Source organism: Phyllobates terribilis, unplaced genomic scaffold (genome assembly GCF_046119375.1).
Source record: "Phyllobates terribilis strain yellow unplaced genomic scaffold, ASM4611937v1 Scaffold_11__3_contigs__length_659146591, whole genome shotgun sequence".
Lineage (NCBI taxonomy): Eukaryota > Metazoa > Chordata > Amphibia > Anura > Dendrobatidae > Phyllobates > Phyllobates terribilis.
This window is the reverse complement of record NW_027362771.1, coordinates 615884503-615907033: the sequence shown is the minus strand read 5'-3', so window position 1 is coordinate 615907033 and position 22531 is coordinate 615884503. Positions and strand designations below refer to the sequence as shown.

The 22531-nt window shown below is 58.5% G+C and overlaps 2 protein-coding genes across 7 annotated transcripts in view; both read left to right on the top strand.

Moving 5' to 3' along the window:
- The window catches only part of PLD2 (phospholipase D2), an 86360-nt gene extending 69424 nt beyond the window's left edge, over positions 1-16936 (top strand). For all 6 annotated transcript variants that reach the window (XM_073654510.1, XM_073654507.1, XM_073654509.1 and 3 more), the window contains exons 18-25: positions 6225-6329; positions 6798-6886; positions 10176-10289; positions 10575-10624; positions 15814-15951; positions 16054-16207; positions 16378-16492; positions 16580-16936. In XM_073654510.1, the coding sequence (XP_073510611.1) occupies positions 6225-6329; positions 6798-6886; positions 10176-10289; positions 10575-10624; positions 15814-15951; positions 16054-16207; positions 16378-16492; positions 16580-16804 (990 nt within the window). In that variant the 3' untranslated portion in view covers positions 16805-16936. The remainder of the gene's footprint in view (positions 1-6224; positions 6330-6797; positions 6887-10175; positions 10290-10574; positions 10625-15813; positions 15952-16053; positions 16208-16377; positions 16493-16579) is intronic.
- Positions 16838-20367, top strand: LOC141167130 (uncharacterized). The gene is made up of 2 exons (XM_073654506.1): positions 16838-17168; positions 17202-20367. Exons 1-2 carry the CDS (start codon positions 16968-16970, stop codon positions 20037-20039), a joined length of 3039 nt encoding a protein of 1012 aa, XP_073510607.1. The 5' UTR covers positions 16838-16967; the 3' UTR covers positions 20040-20367.
- The last annotated feature ends 2164 nt before the right edge of the window (positions 20368-22531 follow it).

The following is a 22531-nucleotide window of genomic DNA, read 5'->3' as shown; positions in this document are numbered from 1 at the left end:
GATGTAGTGTGTGGTGTCCTGTGCTGGAGCTGTGGATGTAGTGTGCGGTGTCCTGTGCTGGAGCTGTGGATGTGGTGTTTGGTGTCCTGTGCTGGAGCTGTGGATGTGGTGTGTGTGATGTCCTGTGGAGCTGTGGATGTGGTGTGTGGTGTCCTGTGGAGCTGTGGATGTAGTGTGTGGTGTCCTGTGGAGCTGTGGATGTGGTGTGTGGTGTCCTGTGGAGCTGTGGATGTGGTGTGTGGTGTCCTGTGCTGGAGCTGTGGATGTAGTGTGTGGTGTCCTGTGGAGCTGTGGATGTGGTGTGTGTGGTGTCCTGTGGAGCTGTGGATGTGGTGTGTGTGATGTCCTGTGGAGCTGTGGATGTGGTGTGTGTGGTGTCCTGTGGAGCTGTGGATGTGGTGTGTGTGATGTCCTGTGGAGCTGTGGATGTGGTGTCCTGTGGAGCTGTGGATGTGGTGTGTGTGGTGTCCTGTGGAGCTGTGGATGTGGTGTGTGTGATGTCCTGTGGAGCTGTGGATGTGGTGTGTGTGGTGTCCTGTGGAGCTGTGGATGTGGTGTGTGTGGTGTCCTGTGCTGGAGCTGTGGATGTGGTCTGCGGTGTCCTGTGGAGCTGTGGATGTGGTGTGCGGTGTCCTGTGCTGGAGCTGTGGATGTGGTGTGTGATGTCCTGTGGAGCTGTGGATGTGATGTCCTGTGCTGGAGCTGTGGATGTGGTCTGCGGTGTCCTGTGGAGCTGTGGATGTGGTGTGCGGTGTCCTGTGCTGGAGCTGTGGATGTGGTGTGTGATGTCCTGTGGAGCTGTGGATGTGGTGTCCTGTGCTGGAGCTGTGGATGTGGTCTGCGGTGTCCTGTGGAGGTGTGGATGTGGTGTGCGGTGCCTGTGCTGGAGCTGTGGATGTGGTGTGTGATGTCCTGTGGAGCTGTGGATGTGGTGTGTGATGTCCTGTGGAGCTGTGGATGTGGTGTGTGTGGTGTCCTGTGGAGCTGTGGATGTGGTGTGTGATGTCCTGTGGAGCTGTGGATGTGGTGTGTGATGTCCTGTGGAGCTGTGGATGTGGTGTGTGTGGTGTCCTGTGGAGCTGTGGATGTGGTGTGTGATGTCCTGTGGAGCTGTGGATGTGGTGTGTGTGATGTCCTGTGGAGCTGTGAATGTGGTGTGTGATGTCCTGTGGAGCTGTGGATGTGGTGTGTGTGATGTCCTGTGGAGCTGTGGATGTGGTGTGTGGTGTCCTGTGCTGGAGCTGTGGATGTAGTGTGTGGTGTCCTGTGGAGCTGTGGATGTGGTGTGTGATGTCCTGTGGAGCTGTGGATGTGGTGTGTGATGTCCTGTGGAGCTGTGGATGTAGTGTGTGATGTCCTGTGGAGCTGTGGATGTAGTGTGTGGTGTCCTGTGGAGCTGTGGATGTGGTGTGTGATGTCCTGTGGAGCTGTGGATGTAGTGTGTGGTGTCCTGTGCTGGAGCTGTGGATGTGGTGTGTGGTGTCCTGTGGAGCTGTGGATGTGGTGTGTGTGGTGTCCTGTGGAGCTGTGGATGTGGTGTGTGTGATGTCCTGTGGAGCTGTGGATGTGGTGTGTGGTGTCCTGTGGAGCTGTGGATGTGGTGTGTGATGTCCTGTGGAGCTGTGGATGTGGTGTGTGATGTCCTGTGGATGTGGTGTGTGGTGTCCTGTGGAGCTGTGGATGTGGTGTGTGTGGTGTCCTGTGGAGCTGTGGATGTGGTGTGTGTGGTGTCCTGTGGAGCTGTGGATGTGGTGTGTGGTGTCCTGTGGAGCTGTGGATGTGGTGTGTGTGGTGTCCTGTGGAGCTGTGGATGTGGTGTGTGTGATGTCCTGTGCTGGAGCTGTGGATGTAGTGTGTGATGTCCTGTGCTGGAGCTGTGGATGTAGTGTGTGATGTCCTGTGCTGGAGCTGTGGATGTAGTGTGTGATGTCCTGTGCTGGAGCTGTGGATGTAGTGTGTGGTGTCCTGTGGAGCTGTGGATGTAGTGTGCGGTGTCCTGTGGAGCTGTGGATGTAGTGTGCGGTGTCCTGTGCTGGAGGTGTGGATGTAGTGTGCGGTGTCCTGTGCTGGAGGTGTGGATGTGGTGTGCGGTGTCCTGTGCTGGAGCTGTGGATGTAGTGTGCGGTGTCCTGTGCTGGAGCTGTGGATGTAGTGTGCGGTGTCCTGTGCTGGAGCTGTGGATGTAGTGTGCGGTGTCCTGTGCTGGAGCTGTGGATGTAGTGTGCGGTGTCCTGTGCTGGAGCTGTGGATGTAGTGTGCGGTGTCCTGTGCTGGAGCTGTGGATGTAGTGTGTGGTGTCCTGTGCTGGAGCTGTGGATGTAGTGTGCGGTGTCCTGTGCTGGAGCTGTGGATGTGGTGTTTGGTGTCCTGTGCTGGAGCTGTGGATGTGGTGTGTGTGATGTCCTGTGGAGCTGTGGATGTGGTGTGTGGTGTCCTGTGGAGCTGTGGATGTAGTGTGTGGTGTCCTGTGGAGCTGTGGATGTGGTGTGTGGTGTCCTGTGGAGCTGTGGATGTGGTGTGTGGTGTCCTGTGCTGGAGCTGTGGATGTAGTGTGTGGTGTCCTGTGGAGCTGTGGATGTGGTGTGTGTGGTGTCCTGTGGAGCTGTGGATGTGGTGTGTGTGATGTCCTGTGGAGCTGTGGATGTGGTGTGTGTGGTGTCCTGTGGAGCTGTGGATGTGGTGTGTGTGATGTCCTGTGGAGCTGTGGATGTGGTGTCCTGTGGAGCTGTGGATGTGGTGTGTGTGGTGTCCTGTGGAGCTGTGGATGTGGTGTGTGTGATGTCCTGTGGAGCTGTGGATGTGGTGTGTGTGGTGTCCTGTGGAGCTGTGGATGTGGTGTGTGTGGTGTCCTGTGCTGGAGCTGTGGATGTGGTCTGCGGTGTCCTGTGGAGCTGTGGATGTGGTGTGCGGTGTCCTGTGCTGGAGCTGTGGATGTGGTGTGTGATGTCCTGTGGAGCTGTGGATGTGATGTCCTGTGCTGGAGCTGTGGATGTGGTCTGCGGTGTCCTGTGGAGCTGTGGATGTGGTGTGCGGTGTCCTGTGCTGGAGCTGTGGATGTGGTGTGTGATGTCCTGTGGAGCTGTGGATGTGGTGTCCTGTGCTGGAGCTGTGGATGTGGTCTGCGGTGTCCTGTGGAGGTGTGGATGTGGTGTGCGGTGCCTGTGCTGGAGCTGTGGATGTGGTGTGTGATGTCCTGTGGAGCTGTGGATGTGGTGTGTGATGTCCTGTGGAGCTGTGGATGTGGTGTGTGTGGTGTCCTGTGGAGCTGTGGATGTGGTGTGTGATGTCCTGTGGAGCTGTGGATGTGGTGTGTGATGTCCTGTGGAGCTGTGGATGTGGTGTGTGTGGTGTCCTGTGGAGCTGTGGATGTGGTGTGTGATGTCCTGTGGAGCTGTGGATGTGGTGTGTGTGATGTCCTGTGGAGCTGTGAATGTGGTGTGTGATGTCCTGTGGAGCTGTGGATGTGGTGTGTGTGATGTCCTGTGGAGCTGTGGATGTGGTGTGTGGTGTCCTGTGCTGGAGCTGTGGATGTAGTGTGTGGTGTCCTGTGGAGCTGTGGATGTGGTGTGTGATGTCCTGTGGAGCTGTGGATGTGGTGTGTGATGTCCTGTGGAGCTGTGGATGTAGTGTGTGATGTCCTGTGGAGCTGTGGATGTAGTGTGTGGTGTCCTGTGGAGCTGTGGATGTGGTGTGTGATGTCCTGTGGAGCTGTGGATGTAGTGTGTGGTGTCCTGTGCTGGAGCTGTGGATGTGGTGTGTGGTGTCCTGTGGAGCTGTGGATGTGGTGTGTGTGGTGTCCTGTGGAGCTGTGGATGTGGTGTGTGTGATGTCCTGTGGAGCTGTGGATGTGGTGTGTGGTGTCCTGTGGAGCTGTGGATGTGGTGTGTGATGTCCTGTGGAGCTGTGGATGTGGTGTGTGATGTCCTGTGGATGTGGTGTGTGGTGTCCTGTGGAGCTGTGGATGTGGTGTGTGTGGTGTCCTGTGGAGCTGTGGATGTGGTGTGTGTGGTGTCCTGTGGAGCTGTGGATGTGGTGTGTGGTGTCCTGTGGAGCTGTGGATGTGGTGTGTGTGGTGTCCTGTGGAGCTGTGGATGTGGTGTGTGTGGTGTCCTGTGGAGCTGTGGATGTGGTGTGTGATGTCCTGTGGAGCTGTGGATGTGGTGTGTGATGTCCTGTGGAGCTGTGGATGTAGTGTGTGATGTCCTGTGGAGCTGTGGATGTAGTGTGTGATGTCCTGTGGAGCTGTGGATGTAGTGTGTGGTGTCCTGTGCTGGAGCTGTGGATGTGGTGTGTGGTGTCCTGTGGAGCTGTGGATGTGGTGTGTGTGGTGTCCTGTGGAGCTGTGGATGTGGTGTGTGTGGTGTCCTGTGGAGCTGTGGATGTGGTGTGTGTGGTGTCCTGTGGAGCTGTGGATGTGGTGTGTGTGGTGTCCTGTGGAGCTGTGGATGTGGTGTGTGGTGTCCTGTGGAGCTGTGGATGTGGTGTGTGGTGTCCTGTGGAGCTGTGGATGTGGTGTGTGGTGTCCTGTGGAGCTGTGGATGTGGTGTGTGGTGTCCTGTGGAGCTGTGGATTTGGTGTGTGGTGTCCTGTGGAGCTGTGGATGTGGTGTGTGGTGTCCTGTGGAGCTGTGGATGTGGTGTGTGGTGTCCTGTGGAGCTGTGGATGTGGTGTGTGGTGTCCTGTGGAGCTGTGGATGTGGTGTGTGGTGTCCTGTGGAGCTGTGGATGTGGTGTGTGATGTCCTGTGGAGCTGTGGATGTGGTGTGTGGTGTCCTGTGGAGCTGTGGATGTGGTGTGTGGTGTCCTGTGGAGCTGTGGATGTGGTGTGTGGTGTCCTGTGGAGCTGTGGATGTGGTGTGTGTGATGTCCTGTGGAGCTGTGGATGTGGTGTGTGATGTTCTGTGGAGCTGTGGATGTGGTGTGTGGTGTCCTGTGGAGCTGTGGATGTGGTGTGTGGTGTCCTGTGGAGCTGTGGATGTGGTGTGTGGTGTCCTGTGGAGCTGTGGATGTGGTGTGTGGTGTCCTGTGGAGCTGTGGATGTGGTGTGTGGTGTCCTGTGGAGCTGTGGATGTGGTGTGTGGTGTCCTGTGGAGCTGTGGATGTGGTGTGTGATGTCCTGTGGAGCTGTGGATGTGGTGTGTGGTGTCCTGTGGAGCTGTGGATGTGGTGTGTGGTGTCCTGTGGAGCTGTGGATGTGGTGTGTGTGGTGTCCTGTGCTGGAGCTGTGGATGTGGTGTGTGGTGTCCTGTGCTGGAGCTGTGGATGTGGTGTGTGGTGTCCTGTGCTGGAGCTGTGGATGTGGTGTGTGGTGTCCTGTGGAGCTGTGGATGTGGTGTGTGATGTTCTGTGGAGCTGTGGATGTGGTGTGTGGTGTCCTGTGGAGCTGTGGATGTGGTGTGTGATGTTCTGTGGAGCTGTGGATGTGGTGTGTGATGTTCTGTGGAGCTGTGGATGTGGTGTGTGGTGTCCTGTGGAGCTGTGGATGTGGTGTGTGGTGTCCTGTGGAGCTGTGGATGTGGTGTGTGGTGTTCTGTGGAGCTGTGGATGTGGTGTGCGGTGTCCTGTGGAGCTGTGGATGTGGTGTGTGGTGTTCTGTGGAGCTGTGGATGTGGTGTGTGGTGTCCTGTGGAGCTGTGGATGTGGTGTGTGGTGTCCTGTGGAGCTGTGGATGTGGTGTGTGGTGTCCTGTGGAGCTGTGGATGTGGTGTGTGGTGTCCTGTGGAGCTGTGGATGTGGTGTGTGGTGTCCTGTGGAGCTGTGGATGTGGTGTGCGGTGTCCTGTGGAGCTGTGGATGTGGTGTGTGGTGTCCTGTGGAGCTGTGGATGTGGTGTGCGGTGTCCTGTGGAGCTGTGGATGTGGTGTGCGGTGTCCTGTGGAGGTGTGGATGTGGTGTGCGGTGTCCTGTGGAGCTGTGGATGTGGTGTGTGGTGTCCTGTGGAGCTGTGGATGTGGTGTGTGGTGTCCTGTGGAGCTGTGGATGTGGTGTGTGGTGTCCTGTGGAGCTGTGGATGTGGTGTGTGGTGTCCTGTGGAGCTGTGGATGTGGTGTGTGGTGTCCTGTGGAGCTGTGGATGTGGTGTGTGGTGTCCTGTGGAGCTGTGGATGTGGTGTGTGGTGTCCTGTGGAGCTGTGGATGTGGTGTGTGGTGTCCTGTGGAGCTGTGGATGTGGTGTGTGGTGTCCTGCCCTTCATGACGTGTTCTGTGCCCCGGCCGCTCTCTTGCAGGTGCTGCGCTCAGTTGATCGCTGGTCGGCCGGCTGTAACGAGTGCTCCATCCTCAATGCTTACCTGCACTGTATATCCCAGGCGGAGCACTATGTGTATATAGAGGTGAGTCCGCCTGTATACTAGCGTGTTAGATGTGTGATGTCTGCTAATCTGCAATCCCTCCACACTAGTAAGGGGAGCCCCCTAGCTCTCAGCTATTTATATGGTCAATGTGAGCAAGCTGTATTAATCTCCGTGCCATGAGCGCCACCTGGTGGTAACAGAATCATGATTTAACTCCATCGGAGTAAAAAATTATTATTCTTTTTTTTAAATATTGGAGTTTTGCTCTGTACTCCTAAGATGTGTGCCCACCCTTGTTCCTCTCCCCGGACGTATGGTCACCTTTGGAAGCCATTGTTCGATGCACTGATTGTCCTATCCACCCTTTAATTACTTGAACACGTGAAAAAAAAATCCCCAAAAAATGTTATTGCCCAGAAAGAGACAATAAATTGTATTGTCCTCATCTGTCAGCGGTGACGGCGGCAATGATTATGGGGTGCTCTGTATTCTCCTCTGTCTTTCTAGAACCAGTTTTTCATCAGTTCTACAGAGGGACGAACAATCCAGAACATGATCTCAGACGCCATCGTCCAGCGCATATTCTGGGCTCACAGGTGAGGTGCGGGGTCGCTGACGGCTGTGTGTGCGAGGGTCGCTGACGGCTGTGTGTGCGGGGGTCGCTGACGGCTGTGTGTGCGGGGGTCGCTGACGGCTGTGTGTGCGGGGGTGGCTGACGGCTGTGTGTGCGGGGGTCGCTGACGGCTGTGTGTGCGGGGGTGGCTGACGGCTGTGTGTGCGGGGGTCGCTGACGGCTGTGTGTGCGAGGGTCGCTGACGGCTGTGTGTGCGGGGGTCGCTGACGGCTGTGTGTGCGGGGGTCGCTGACGGCTGTGTGTGCGGGGGTCGCTGACGGCTGTGTGTGCGGGGGTCGCTGACGGCTGTGTGTGCGGGGGTGGCTGACGGCTGTGTGTGCGAGGGTCGCTGACGGCTGTGTGTGCGGGGGTCGCTGACGGCTGTGTGTGCGGGGGTCGCTGACGGCTGTGTGTGCGGGGGTCGCTGACGGCTGTGTGTGCGGGGGTCGCTGACGGCTGTGTGTGCGGGGGTCGCTGACGGCTGTGTGTGCGGGGGTCGCTGACGGCTGTGTGTGCGGGGGTCGCTGACGGCTGGGCGTGCGGGGGTGGCTGACGGCTGTGTGTGCGAGGGTCGCTGACGGCTGTGTGTGCGGGGGTCGCTGACGGCTGTGTGTGCGGGGGTCGCTGACGGCTGTGTGTGCGGGGGTCGCTGACGGCTGTGTGTGCGGGGGTCGCTGACGGCTGTGTGTGCGGGGGTCGCTGACGGCTGGGCGTGCGGGGGTGGCTGACGGCTGTGTGTGCGGGGGTCGCTGACGGCTGTGTGTGCGGGGGTCGCTGACGGCTGTGTGTGCGGGGGTCGCTGACGGCTGTGTGTGCGGGGGTGGCTGACGGCTGTGTGTGCGGGGGTGGCTGACGGCTGTGTGTGCGGGGGTCACGGACGGCTGTGTGTGCGGGGGTCGCTGACGGCTGTGTGTGCGGGGGTCACGGACGGCTGTGTGTGCGGGGGTCACGGACGGCTGTGTGTGCGGGGGTCGCTGACGGCTGTGTGTGCGGGGGTGGCTGACGGCTGTGTGTGCGGGGGTCGCTGACGGCTGTGTGTGCGGGGGTCGCTGACGGCTGTGTGTGCGGGGGTCGCTGACGGCTGTGTGTGCGGGGGTCGCTGACGGCTGTGTGTGCGGGGGTCGCTGACGGCTGTGTGTGCGGGGGTCGCTGACGGCTGGGCGTGCGGGGGTGGCTGACGGCTGTGTGTGCGGGGGTCGCTGACGGCTGGGCGTGCGGGGGTGGCTGACGGCTGTGTGTGCGGGGGTCGCTGACGGCTGGGCGTGCGGGGGTCGCTGACGGCTGGGCGTGCGGGGGTGGCTGACGGCTGGGCGTGCGGGGGTGGCTGACGGCTGGGCGTGCGGGGGTGGCTGACGGCTGTGTGTGCGGGGGTCGCTGACGGCTGTGTGTGCGGGGGTCGCTGACGGCTGGGCGTGCGGGGGTGGCTGACGGCTGTGTGTGCGGGGGTCGCTGACGGCTGGGCGTGCGGGGGTGGCTGACGGCTGTGTGTGCGGGGGTCGCTGACGGCTGTGTGTGCGGGGGTCGCTGACGGCTGTGTGTGCGGGGGTCGCTGACGGCTGTGTGTGCGGGGGTCGCTGACGGCTGTGTGTGCGGGGGTGGCTGACGGCTGTGTGTGCGGGGGTGGCTGACGGCTGTGTGTGCGGGGGTCGCTGACGGCTGTGTGTGCGGGGGTCGCTGACGGCTGTGTGTGCGGGGGTGGCTGACGGCTGTGTGTGCGGGGGTGGCTGACGGCTGTGTGTGCGGGGGTGGCTGACGGCTGTGTGTGCGGGGGTGGCTGACGGCTGTGTGTGCGGGGGTGGCTGACGGCTGTGTGTGCGGGGGTGGCTGACGGCTGTGTGTGCGGGGGTGGCTGACGGCTGTGTGTGCGGGGGTGGCTGACGGCTGTGCGTGCGGGGGTGGCTGACGGCTGGGCGTGCGGGGGTCGCTGACGGCTGGGCGTGCGGGGGTGGCTGACGGCTGGGCGTGCGGGGGTGGCTGACGGCTGGGCGTGCGGGGGTGGCTGACGGCTGGGCGTGCGGGGGTGGCTGACGGCTGGGCGTGCGGGGGTGGCTGACGGCTGGGCGTGCGGGGGTGGCTGACGGCTGGGCGTGCGGGGGTGGCTGACGGCTGGGCGTGCGGGGGTGGCTGACGGCTGGGCGTGCGGGGGTGGCTGACGGCTGGGCGTGCGGGGGTGGCTGACGGCTGGGCGTGCGGGGGTGGCTGACGGCTGGGCGTGCGGGGGTGGCTGACGGCTGGGCGTGCGGGGGTGGCTGACGGCTGGGCGTGCGGGGGTGGCTGACGGCTGGGCGTGCGGGGGTGGCTGACGGCTGTGCGTGCGGGGGTGGCTGACGGCTGTGCGTGCGGGGGTGGCTGACGGCTGTGCGTGCGGGGGTGGCTGACGGCTGGGCGTGCGGGGGTCGCTGACGGCTGGGCGTGCGGGGGTGGCTGACGGCTGGGCGTGCGGGGGTGGCTGACGGCTGGGCGTGCGGGGGTGGCTGACGGCTGGGCGTGCGGGGGTGGCTGACGGCTGTGCGTGCGGGGGTGGCTGACGGCTGTGCGTGCGGGGGTGGCTGACGGCTGTGCGTGCGGGGGTGGCTGACGGCTGTGCGTGCGGGGGTGGCTGACGGCTGTGCGTGCGGGGGTGGCTGACGGCTGGGCGTGCGGGGGTGGCTGACGGCTGGGCGTGCGGGGGTGGCTGACGGCTGGGCGTGCGGGGGTGGCTGACGGCTGGGCGTGCGGGGGTGGCTGACGGCTGGGCGTGCGGGGGTGGCTGACGGCTGGGCGTGCGGGGGTGGCTGACGGCTGGGCGTGCGGGGGTGGCTGACGGCTGGGCGTGCGGGGGTGGCTGACGGCTGGGCGTGCGGGGGTGGCTGACGGCTGGGCGTGCGGGGGTGGCTGACGGCTGGGCGTGCGGGGGTGGCTGACGGCTGGGCGTGCGGGGGTGGCTGACGGCTGGGCGTGCGGGGGTGGCTGACGGCTGGGCGTGCGGGGGTGGCTGACGGCTGGGCGTGCGGGGGTGGCTGACGGCTGGGCGTGCGGGGGTGGCTGACGGCTGTGCGTGCGGGGTGGCTGACGGCTGGGCGTGCGGGGTGGCTGACGGCTGGGCGTGCGGGGTGGCTGACGGCTGGGCGTGCGGGCGTGGTTTCTGACGGCTGGGCGTGCGGGCGTGGTTTCTGACGGCTGGGCGTGCGGGCGTGGTTTCTGACGGCTGGGCGTGCGGGGACAATGACGCTGACGCTCGGGGTAAACAAAAGCTATCCAATCCTCCCTGGTTTAATTCTCTTTTGTTCCAGAGAAGGCAGAACGTTCCGCGTCTTCATCGTGATCCCGCTGTTACCCGGCTTCGAGGGTAATATTGACATGGGAGGTGGAAACTCCATCCAAGCCATACTGCACTTTACATACAGGTAACACCTCATCATCAGAGGTCCTGGAGGAGTTGTCAGGGGTCCGTAGTAATGGAGATGAGGCCGTTTCTCATGGGGGACATATCTGGGGTCAGGTTCACACATCCGTGAAGTTTGAGGCTGATGTGACATCACAAATTGCTGGAGCAGAGTCTAGACGTCCGGGCCGCTCTGCCCGGGCCTTGCAGTGCCACCAATCCTTATCCGCGTGGACTCTGCCCACAGACATTGTGCGCTGGATGTGGTACTTACACCGTTGTGAGGCTTTTTCTATTTCTTTTGCAGCTCTATTTGCCGTGGAGACAACTCTATTATTTCTCGTCTGAAGGATGGAAGTAAGTGAGATCTAATACAGTATCTGGAGAGAGTGCCCCCATCTGGTGTATACAGATGGCCCCGCACTCGTGCCCCCCAAATACCGTGTATTCGTTGAGGGTTTATCACCATCGGGATAGTAACCGGTGTTGTGCGAGACTCTCTCCTGCCCTTCGCCGTCCTCTCTCCCGGGACCAATCACCAGTCTCCTTTCTCTTCCCCAGCAGTCGATTGCTTCACCTTCACCTTTCACCTATTTCACGTCAGTCACTACCTTCTAACAGTATGCACTAAGCATATTACACTTTACAATGCCTAGCAATATTTGTCACTACTCTGGGTTCAGTTGAATTACATCCTAGGGTACTGAAGGAGATAGCGGAGGAAATTATTGAACCACTCTCCATAATCTTTGAAAATTCTTGGAGAACAGGCGAAGTCCTAGAAGACTGGAGAAGAGCGAATGTTGTCCCCATCTTCAAAAACTATAGGCCTGTGAGCCTTACTTCTATACCAGGAAAGATCTTTGAACAAATTATTAAAGAACATTTATGCAAGTACCTTTATGAGAATGAAGGGATTAACCAGAGTCAGCATGGGTTTGTAACTAATAAGTCATGTCAGACTAATTTAATTTCCTTCTATGATGGAATCACTGACTGGGTGGATCAGGGAAACGCAGTAGATATACTATATCTTGACTTCAGCAAAGCATTTGGCAAAGGATCTCATATCAATTTTATTGTAAAAATGACCAAGTATGGGATTGACAAGACTACAGTAAGGTGGATTCATAACTGTCTTAGCGATTTGTACCCAAAGAGTGGTCATAAATGGTTGCACATCCAGTTGGAAGAATGTCTCAAGTGGGGTACCACAAGGTTCTTTCCTGGGCCCTTTGTTGTTTAACATCTTTATAAATGGTTTAGATGAATGAATTGAAGGTAAACTGATTAAATTTGCTGATGACACAAAGCCAGGAGGGATAGCTAATACTAGAGAAGAGAGAGAGAGGATTCAAAAAGACCTAAATAAACTGGAGCAGTGGGCAGCAACTAACAGAATGTTTTTTGCACAAGTAGAAATTTAAAGTCCTACATCTGGGCAATAAAAATGAAAAAAAGCATCTACAGAATGGGAGGAATAGAGCTAAGCAACAGTACATGTGAAAAAGACTTAGGTATACTAATAGATCATAGACTGAACATGAGTCAACAGTGTGATGCAGCAGCAAAAAAGGCAAATACAATTCTGGGATGTATTAACAGAAGCATACAGTCTAGATCACGTGAAGTCATTATCGGTCTTTACTCCTCTTTGGTCAGACCTCATCTGGAATACTGTGTACAGTTTTGGGCACCACATTTTAAAAAAGACATAGACAAACTGGAGCAAGTTCAGAGAAGAGCGACCAGAATGGTGACTGGTCTGCAAACCATGTCCTATGAGGAACGGTTGCAGGATCTGGGAATGTTTAGCTTGCAAAAAAAAAAGGCTAAGAGGAGACTTAATAGCTGTCTACAAATATAGACTTAATAGCTGTCTACAAATATCTGAAGAGAGATCACACTGTAGAAGGATCATCTTTATTCTCATTTGCACAAAGAAAGACTAGAAGCAATGGGATGAAACTGAATGGGAGGAGACACAGATTAGATATTAGAAAAAACTTTTTGACAGGGTGATTAATGAGTGGAACAGGCTGCCACGAGAGGTGGTGAGTTCCCCTTCAATGGACGTCTTCAAACAGAGGCTGGACAGACATCTGTCTGAGATGGTTTAGTGAATCCTGCATTGAGCCGGGGGTTGGACATGAAGACCCGGAGGTCTCTTTAATCTCTAACAGTCTAGGAGTCTATATAAATCCTGACTTAAGAGTATATCTTATCCTATGCTTACCCTGCACTATATATGAAGCATTGCTTTATACAGTAACGCTTTACCTTACCCATACACTGTACATTACCATCGCCCTACACGCCAATTATCAACATATCACATCTTACAGTACACATTACTAAAAACCACATTGCACAATATAACGCAATAAAACCACACAACACTATTCTTGTAATACAACACTGTCTGCAGGGGCTAGGACCGGGCACTCCACATCCTTATGCCTGTCCTGCTTCATCCTCTCTCGCCCGTCCTGCTCCATCCTCCTCTCTCGCCCGTCCTGCTCCGTCCTCCTCTCTCGCCCGTCCTGCTCCGTCCTCCTCTCTCGCCCGTCCTGCTCCGTCCTCCTCTCTCGCCCGTCCTGCTCCGTCCTCCTCTCTCGCCCGTCCTGCTCCGTCCTCCTCTCTCGCCCGTCCTGCTCCGTCCTCCTCTCTCGCCCGTCCTGCTCCGTCCTCCTCTCTCGCCCGTCCTGCTCCGTCCTCCTCTCTCGCCCGTCCTGCTCCGTCCTCCTCTCTCGCCCGTCCTGCTCCGTCCTCCTCTCTCGCCCGTCCTGCTCCGTCCTCCTCTCTCGCCCGTCCTGCTCCGTCCTCCTCTCTCGCCCGTCCTGCTCCGTCCTCCTCTCTCGCCCGTCCTGCTCCGTCCTCCTCTGTCGCCCGTCCTGCTCCGTCCTCCTCTGTCGCCCGTCCTGCTCCGTCCTCCTCTGTCGCCCGTCCTGCTCCGTCCTCCTCTGTCGCCCGTCCTGCTCCGTCCTCCTCTGTCGCCCGTCCTGCTCCGTCCTCCTCTGTCGCCCGTCCTGCTCCGTCCTCCTCTGTCGCCCGTCCTGCTCCGTCCTCCTCTCTCGCCCGTCCTGCTCCGTCCTCCTCTCTCGCCCGTCCTGCTCCGTCCTCCTCTCTCGCCCGTCCTGCTCCGTCCTCCTCTCTCGCCCGTCCTGCTCCGTCCTCCTCTCTCGCCCGTCCTGCTCCGTCCTCCTCTCTCGCCCGTCCTGCTCCGTCCTCCTCTCTCGCCCGTCCTGCGCCGTCTTCCTCTCTCGCCCGTCCTGCGCCGTCTTCCTCTCTCGCCCGTCCTGCGCCGTCCTCCTCTCTCGCCCGTCCTGCTCCGTTCTCCTCTGTCGCCCGTCCTGCTCCTTCCTCCTCTGTCGCCCGTCCTGCTCCGTCCTCCTCTGTCGCCCGTCCTGCTCCGTCCTCCTCTGTCGCCCGTCCTGCTCCGTCCTCCTCTGTCGCCCGTCCTGCTCCGTCCTCCTCTGTCGCCCGTCCTGCTCCGTCCTCCTCTGTCGCCCGTCCTGCTCCGTCCTCCTCTGTCGCCCGTCCTGCTCCGTCCTCCTCTGTCGCCCGTCCTGCTCCGTCCTCCTCTGTCGCCCGTCCTGCTCCGTCCTCCTCTGTCGCCCGTCCTGCTCCGTCCTCCTCTGTCGCCCGTCCTGCTCCGTCCTCCTCTGTCGCCCGTCCTGCTCCGTCCTCCTCTGTCGCCCGTCCTGCTCCGTCCTCCTCTGTCGCCCGTCCTGCTCCGTCCTCCTCTGTCGCCCGTCCTGCTCCGTCCTCCTCTGTCGCCCGTCCTGCTCCGTCCTCCTCTGTCGCCCGTCCTGCTCCGTCCTCCTCTGTCGCCCGTCCTGCTCCGTCCTCCTCTGTCGCCCGTCCTGCTCCGTCCTCCTCTGTCGCCCGTCCTGCTCCGTCCTCCTCTGTCGCCCGTCCTGCTCCGTCCTCCTCTGTCGCCCGTCCTGCTCCGTCCTCCTCTGTCGCCCGTCCTGCTCCGTCCTCCTCTGTCGCCCGTCCTGCTCCGTCCTCCTCTGTCGCCCGTCCTGCTCCGTCCTCCTCTGTCGCCCGTCCTGCTCCGTCCTCCTCTGTCGCCCGTCCTGCGCCGTCCTCCTCTGTCGCCCGTCCTGCGCCGTCCTCCTCTCTCGCCCGTCCTGCGCCGTCCTCCTCTCTCGCCCGTCCTGCGCCGTCCTCCTCTCTCGCCCGTCCTGCGCCGTCCTCCTCTCTCGCCCGTCCTGCTCCGTCCTCCTCTCTCGCCCGTCCTGCTCCGTCCTCCTCTCTCGCCCGTCCTGCTCCGTCCTCCTCTCTCGCCCGTCCTGCTCCGTCCTCCTCTCTCGCCCGTCCTGCGCCGTCCTCCTCTGTCGCCCGTCCTGCTCAGTCCTCCTCTGTCGCCCGTCCTGCTCCGTCCTCCTCTGTCGCCCGTCCTGCTCCGTCCTCCTCTGTCGCCCGTCCTGCTCCGTCCTCCTCTGTCGCCCGTCCTGCTCCGTCCTCCTCTGTCGCCCGTCCTGCTCCGTCCTCCTCTGTCGCCCGTCCTCCTCTCTCGCCCGTCCTGCTCCGTCCTCCTCTCTCGCCCGTCCTGCTCCGTCCTCCTCTCTCGCCCATCCTGCTCCGTCCTCCTCTCTCGCCCGTCCTGCTCCGTCCTCCTCTCTCGCCCGTCCTGCTCCGTCCTCCTCTCTCGCCCGTCCTGCTCCGTCCTCCTCTGTCGCCCGTCCTGCTCCGTCCTCCTCTGTCGCCCGTCCTGCTCCGTCCTCCTCTGTCGCCCGTCCTGCTCCGTCCTCCTCTGTCGCCCGTCCTGCTCCGTCCTCCTCTGTCGCCCGTCCTGCTCCGTCCTCCTCTGTCGCCCGTCCTGCTCCGTCCTCCTCTGTCGCCCGTCCTGCTCCGTCCTCCTCTGTCGCCCGTCCTGCTCCGTCCTCCTCTGTCGCCCGTCCTGCTCCGTCCTCCTCTGTCGCCCGTCCTGCTCCGTCCTCCTCTGTCGCCCGTCCTGCTCCGTCCTCCTCTGTCGCCCGTCCTGCTCCGTCCTCCTCTGTCGCCCGTCCTGCTCCGTCCTCCTCTGTCGCCCGTCCTGCTCCGTCCTCCTCTGTCGCCCGTCCTGCTCCGTCCTCCTCTGTCGCCCGTCCTGCTCCGTCCTCCTCTGTCGCCCGTCCTGCTCCGTCCTCCTCTGTCGCCCGTCCTGCTCCGTCCTCCTCTGTCGCCCGTCCTGCTCCGTCCTCCTCTGTCGCCCGTCCTGCTCCGTCCTCCTCTGTCGCCCGTCCTGCTCCGTCCTCCTCTGTCGCCCGTCCTGCTCCGTCCTCCTCTGTCGCCCGTCCTGCTCCGTCCTCCTCTGTCGCCCGTCCTGCTCCGTCCTCCTCTCTCGCCCGTCCTGCGCCGTCCTCCTCTCTCGCCCGTCCTGCGCCGTCTTCCTCTCTCGCCCGTCCTGCGCCGTCTTCCTCTCTCGCCCGTCCTGCGCCGTCCTCCTCTCTCGCCCGTCCTGCTCCGTTCTCCTCTGTCGCCCGTCCTGCTCCTTCCTCCTCTGTCGCCCGTCCTGCTCCGTCCTCTGACCCGCCCTGTGCCCTCTCTCCTTGCAGTGGGCGATGCCTGGCGCCAGTACCTGTCGGTCTGCGGCCTGCGGACACACGGTGACATGCCCGATGGATCTCTGATCACAGAACTCATTTACATTCACAGCAAAATGCTGATAGTGGACGACCGAAGAGTCATCATCGGTAGGTGCCAGATAATGGCGGTGACCACGTAGATGGCGCTGGCCTCTCTGCAGCTCGCGGCTTCGCTCTGTGTGACGTCTCCATTTCTGTCGCTCTGTGAAGGCTCTGCGAATATCAATGACCGGAGCATGCTGGGAAAGAGGGACAGCGAGCTGGCAATAATGGTGGAGGACACGGAGTACGAGTGGTCCGTCATGGGCGGTGAGCCGTACCAGGCGGGGAGATACGCACTCACCCTGCGCACCGACTGCTTCATGTAAGTGATTGTGTGTCATTCTGTGCACCCAGCCCCAGGACAAACCCTTGTCCCATGCAAGTCCTCCTCATACTACTCCTCCATCATCTCCCCCATAGTCGTCTTCCTTATACTACTGCTCCCCCATCATCTCCCGGTACCGCCCTCCTCATCTTCCCTTCTCTCCCCAGGACTCTGCTTGGGGCAGAGGCTCCGCCATGTCTGGACGTCTCTGATCCTGTATCGGATCCGTTCTTTGCAGTCTGGACTCAGACGTCCCTGAATAACACGGCGCTGTATGACCAGGTACCGAAAGCCGGGTCTCTACGTCTCCAGTTACACCCGGAGCTGCAGCAGCGGACTGCTCTAACCTTTCCATCTTCTTGTCTCCAGGTCTTCCGCTGCCTCCCGACCAACGCTGTGCAGAGCCATCGGGTGCGGCAGGCGTACACCACCATGCCCAGCCTGGCCAGCACGGACCCCGACCTCTCCCGCCAGATCCTGGCCCGGGTGCGCGGCCACCTGGTGGACTTCCCCCTCTACTTCCTTGTTGAGGAGAATCTTCTGCCTCCTCTCAACAGCAAAGAAGGAGTGATCCCCACCGAGGTGTGGACGTGACCAATGGAGGGATCTACACCGATCCTGCAATATCCCACGCTGACGCAGAGGAGCCACCGGATCTAGAGACTTGTCAATCATAGTATGACTGGATCACTGCCCACGTGTCCCATCTGCGCCCTGCAACAAAAGCCCAACGGGCGTGAGACCACCACATTCATAAATGATCAAGATAACCCTCACCTGTATCCCCCAGAGATCCCTCACCTGTATCCACCGTTTCCCCCAGAGATCCCTCACCTGTATCCACCGTTTCCCTCAGAGATCCCTCACCTGTATCCACCGTTTCCCTCAGAGATCCCTCACCTGTATCCACCGTTTCCCTCAGAGATCCCTCACCTGTATCCACCGTATCCCCCCAGAGGTCACTCCTCTGTATACACCGTACCCCCCAGAGGTCACTCCTCTGTATACACCGTATCCCCCAGAGATCACTCCTCTGTATACACCGTATCCCCCCAGAGATCACTCCTCTGTATACACCGAAACCCCCAGAGATCACTCCTCTGTATACACCGTATCCCCCCCAGAGGTCACTCCTCTGTATACACCATATCCCCCCAGAGATCACTCCTCTGTATACACCGTATCCCCCCAGAGATCACTCCTCTGTATACACCGTATCCCCCCAGAGATCACTCCTCTGTATACACCGAAACCCCCAGAGATCACTCCTCTGTATACACCGTATCCCCCCAGAGATCACTCCTCTGTATACACCGAAACCCCCAGAGATCACTCCTCTGTATACACCGGATCCCCCCAGAGATCACTCCTCTGTATACACCGGACCCCCCCAGAGATCACTCCCCTGTATACACCGGACCCCCCCAGAGATCACTCCCCTGTATACACCGGACCCCCCCAGAGATCACTCCTCTGTATACACCGGACCCCCCCAGAGATCACTCCTCTGTATACACCGGATCCCCCCAGAGATCACTCCTCTGTATACACCGGATCCCCCCAGAGATCACTGCTCTGTATACACCGGATCCCCCCAGAGATCACTCCTCTGTATACACCGGACCCCCCCAGAGATCACTCCTCTGTATACACCGGACCCCCCCAGAGATCACTCCTCTGTATACACCGGATCCCCCCAGAGATCACTCCTCTGTATACACCGGACCCCCCCAGAGATCACTCCTCTGTATACACCGGACCCCCCCAGAGATCACTCCTCTGTATACACCGGACCCCCCCAGAGATCACTCCTCTGTATACACCGGATCCCCCCAGAGATCACTCCTCTGTATACACCGGATCCCCCCAGAGATCACTCCTCTGTATACACCGGATCCCCCCAGAGATCACTCCTCTGTATACACCGGACCCCCCCAGAGATCACTCCTCTGTATACACCGGACCCCCCCAGAGATCACTCCTCTGTATACACCGGATCCCCCCAGAGATCACTCCTCTGTATACACCGGATCCCCCCAGAGATCACTCCTCTGTATACACCGGATCCCCCCAGAGATCACTGCTCTGTATACACCGGATCCCCCCAGAGATCACTCCTCTGTATACACCGGACCCCCCCAGAGATCACTCCTCTGTATACACCGGATCCCCCCAGAGATCACTCCTCTGTATACACCGGATCCCCCCAGAGATCACTCCTCTGTATACACCGGACCCCCCCAGAGATCACTCCTCTGTATACACCGGACCCCCCCAGAGATCACTCCTCTGTATACACCGGATCCCCCCAGAGATCACTCCTCTGTATACACCGGATCCCCCCAGAGATCACTCCTCTGTATACACCGGATCCCCCCAGAGATCACTCCTCTGTATACACCGGATCCCCCCAGAGATCACTCCTCTGTATACACCGGATCCCCCCAGAGATCACTCCTCTGTATACACCGGATCCCCCCAGAGATCACTCCTCTGTATACATCGGATCCCCCCAGAGATCACTCCTCTGTATACACCGGATCCCCCCAGAGATCACTCCCCTGTATACACTGGATCCCCCCCAGAGAGTATACACTGTATCCCCCCAGAGATCACTCCTCTGTATACACCGTATCCCCCCAGAGATCACTCCTCTGTATACACCGTATCCCCCCAGAGATCACTCCTCTGTATACACCGTATCCCCCCAGAGGTCACTCATCTGTATACACCGAATCCCTCCCCCCCAGAGGTCACCCTTCTGTGTTCCCCGGATCTCCCTCAGCCGTCCCTCCTCTGTGTTCCCTGGATCTCCCTCAGCCGTCCCTCCTCTGTGTTCCCTGGATCTCCCCCCAGCTGTCCCTCCTGTGTGTCCCCTTATCTCCCCCCACCATCCCTCTTCTGTGTTCCCTGGATCTCCCCCCAGCCGTCCCTCCTGTGTGTCCCCTTATCTCCCCCCAGCTGTCCCTCCTCTGTGTTCCCTGGATCTCCCCCCAGCTGTCCCTCCTGTGTGTCCCCTTATCTCCCCCCACCATCCCTCCTCTGTGTTCCCTGGATCTCCCCCCAGCCGTCCCTCCTGTGTGTCCCCTTATCTCCCCCCAGCTGTCCCTCCTGTGTGTCCCCCGGATCTCCCCCCAGCCGTCCCTCCTGTGTGTCCCCGGATCTCCCCCAGCCGTCCCTCCTGTGTGTCCCCCGGATCTCCCCCCAGCCGTCCCTCCTGTGTGTCCCCGGATCTCCCCCCAGCCGTCCCTCCTGTTTTTCCCCGGATCTCCCCCCCGCCGTCCCTCCTGTGTGTCCCCGGATCTCCCCCCAGTCGTCCCTCCTGTGTGTCCCCGGATCTCCCCCCAGCCGTCCCTCCTGTGTGTCCCCGTATCTCCCCCAGCCGTCCCTCCTGTGTGTCCCCCGGATCTCCCCCCAGCCGTCCCTCCTGTGTGTCCCCCGGATCTCCCCCCAGCCGTCCCTCCTGTGTGTCCCCGTATCTCCCCCAGCCGTCCCTCCTGTGTGTCCCCCGGATCTCCCCCCAGCCGTCCCTCCTGTGTGTCCCCGGATCTCCCCCCAGCCGTCCCTCCTGTGTGTCCCCGGATCTCCCCCCAGCCGTCCCTCCTGTGTGTCCCCGGATCTCCCCCCAGCCGTCCCTCCTGTGTGTCCCCGGATCTCCCCCCAGCCGTCCCTCCTGTGTGTCCCCGGATCTCCCCCCAGCTTCCCACCATTGTTCCTTCTCACTGATGTAGAACATTCCCGGTACCGTTTCCTTCTGACCTCGGCACATCTAGAAGGCAGCACTCCGTATCCATGTCTGAGACTCCGGCTGGTAAATGGAGATGTGTGATTTAGGACTTTGGGTTCACTCCTGGCGGACATTCATCTCGTGTGACCCCGCACCATGCTGCAATACAGAGACTAGACCCTTCAGCCTCTTTTATAGGAAGATGAAGGCTCCTGACTATGCATTCTCCTATAGGACAACGTCTTCCACGCAGCGACCTGTGGTATTAAAGGGTGAACACTAACGATCGTTGTAATAACTGGAGGCTGCGCTACCAATGAACACTCATTGTATTTTCTCTACTACACTTCGTTAGCTCAGATTTATTGACTTTTGTTTTTATATAATTTTGTGCATCATGGAAAATTATTAAACTTTGCAAATCACTTTATTAGGAGACTTGTCTAAATTCCTGTAAAAAAAATATCCTTAAGTGGCATCCAAACTATTGCATTTCCCCCATCTATTTGCCCGACTACTGCTGCATTGATATCAGGATGTTCTCATTTGGAGTACGGATGATGGCTGTGAAAGGGTCAGCACCTGTCTGATTAGAAGGATCATGTTCAGCAGATTATCCCCCTTATGGGGTATTTTAGAGTTTGTGTAACAGAAACTGAGCGGAAACTCCCAAGTTCTTGAGGTAGATTTGGAGAGTCTCCTCTTGAGTATATGCCCCCCGTACGGTCACAAAAGGAACTAGTTGCCCCCACCAATAGTTTATACAGGCTGATTGGACACCTGTTACAGGTAGTGTTTGGCTTCAGGAGTGCGATTCACAGAGCCAGAGAAATGGAGCTATTAAATTTTATATATTTAATCCAAAAAGTAAGCAGTGTTTATAAAAAAATACAAAATTGTTACAAAATGGACAAAATTATACAGCATATACAATCATATAAAAAGGATAAACAGAAGAAATGTACTAAACCTGATGTCGCAGGGTTTCTCTGGCTTTTATGAAGGGCAGCTCTAAGTTTTTGGAGGAAACGGTACAGAACCTCAGTGAACTGTGACTCCCAGAGCTGACAATGATCATAGTTCGGTATTTAGTTCTATTAACACAAGTTACGCCCACATACCTCCCCTCTGGTGACTTATACGGGGGGCTGGTCAGGGATGTGTCTTTCTTTTTTTTTTTGGGATCCCAAACTTCTACGATATCTTCCCCCCTGAGAGTCCCAGGTGGGAGATATTATGGTCCTATTTCCTATTTTGATTTTGTCTATCCATACAGTGGAAACATGGCAAACGTGTCGTCACCCTCCTGCCCGATATTAATTTGAAAGGTGCTGTCGCAACCGCCCAGTCACTTAGTAAGCCAAGGCGTTACGTTCGTGACGACTCTCATGACTCTCATATTTGTCATGTGTATGCTGTTCATAAAGGTCAATATTCACAGCTTGCAAGGGGAGGACAAAGAAGCTTAAAGTAGTTTGCCTGCCAGTTCTGGTCACGCTGAGGCTAATGCCACAAATTTGTCACCTTTCCCATTCTTCTGCAACTGAGGACTTGGGTGATAGGTTATCTCTACAGGCCATAATTCTGTGCTATCCCTGATCTCCTCTGTCAGCCGTGTTTGGTCTGCATCCATCAGCTAATCCTCTTTAATTACCTGTTCACATCAGGGGGTCCCCTTGCATGGAAGTCATACCCTTTCTTCAATATTCACTATCAACTATGAAATGGCTTATAGATTTGCAATTAACTCTATAGCACCTCACCCTTTTGGAGATGGCAAGGGAGACCAATTTACAGATCATCTCCCAAGCCAATCTTCCCTACATCCCCTTAGTGGGACAGCCTATCAGCATTGCCATTTTCGCTACCCTTCTTCTGCTGAATGGTAAAATTGTAATGCTGTAGAGCCAAGCTCCATCACAGTAGTTTACCATTGTTGATGACCACCTGCTATAGCCAGCTGAGAGGGTTGTGGTCAGTCACTATGAGGAAGTTGCATCCGTATAGGTAGGGCTGCAGCTTTCGCAGGGCCCACACTATGGCGAGACACTCCTTCACCACAGTGCTGTAGGCCACTTTCTGGGGAAAGAGCTTACAGCTGAGGAACATCACCGGATGCTCTTCCGCTATCCTGTTTACCTGGCTGAGCACAGCACCTAGGCCAAATGCACTGGCATCAGTTTGAACTACAAACTGTTGGGTTGAAGTCCAGGGCTTGTAGAACTTGGGAACTGGTGAGGGCAGCTTTCAGGGCTGCAAAGGACTAGTCAGCCGTCCAGTCGACTGTTTGCTGTAGCTTTTTGATGAGGTCCGTTAGAGGCTTTGCAAGGGCACTATAGTTGGAGACAAACTTCGTATAGTACTCAGCTGGACATCACTTGCTTCTTCGTCTTGGGGGTAGGCCAGGAGACTATAGAATCGACCTTCCCGGGGTCTTGCTTCACAGTTCCGCCACCCACTCAGTTACCGAGGTACTGCCCCTCCGACATGCCAATTTGATGTTTTCCTTTCTTTTATAGTCAAACTAGCACCCTGGATCTGCCTGAGCACCTGCCCCAGGTGTAACTGAGGACTGCTATCACCACACTGATGTC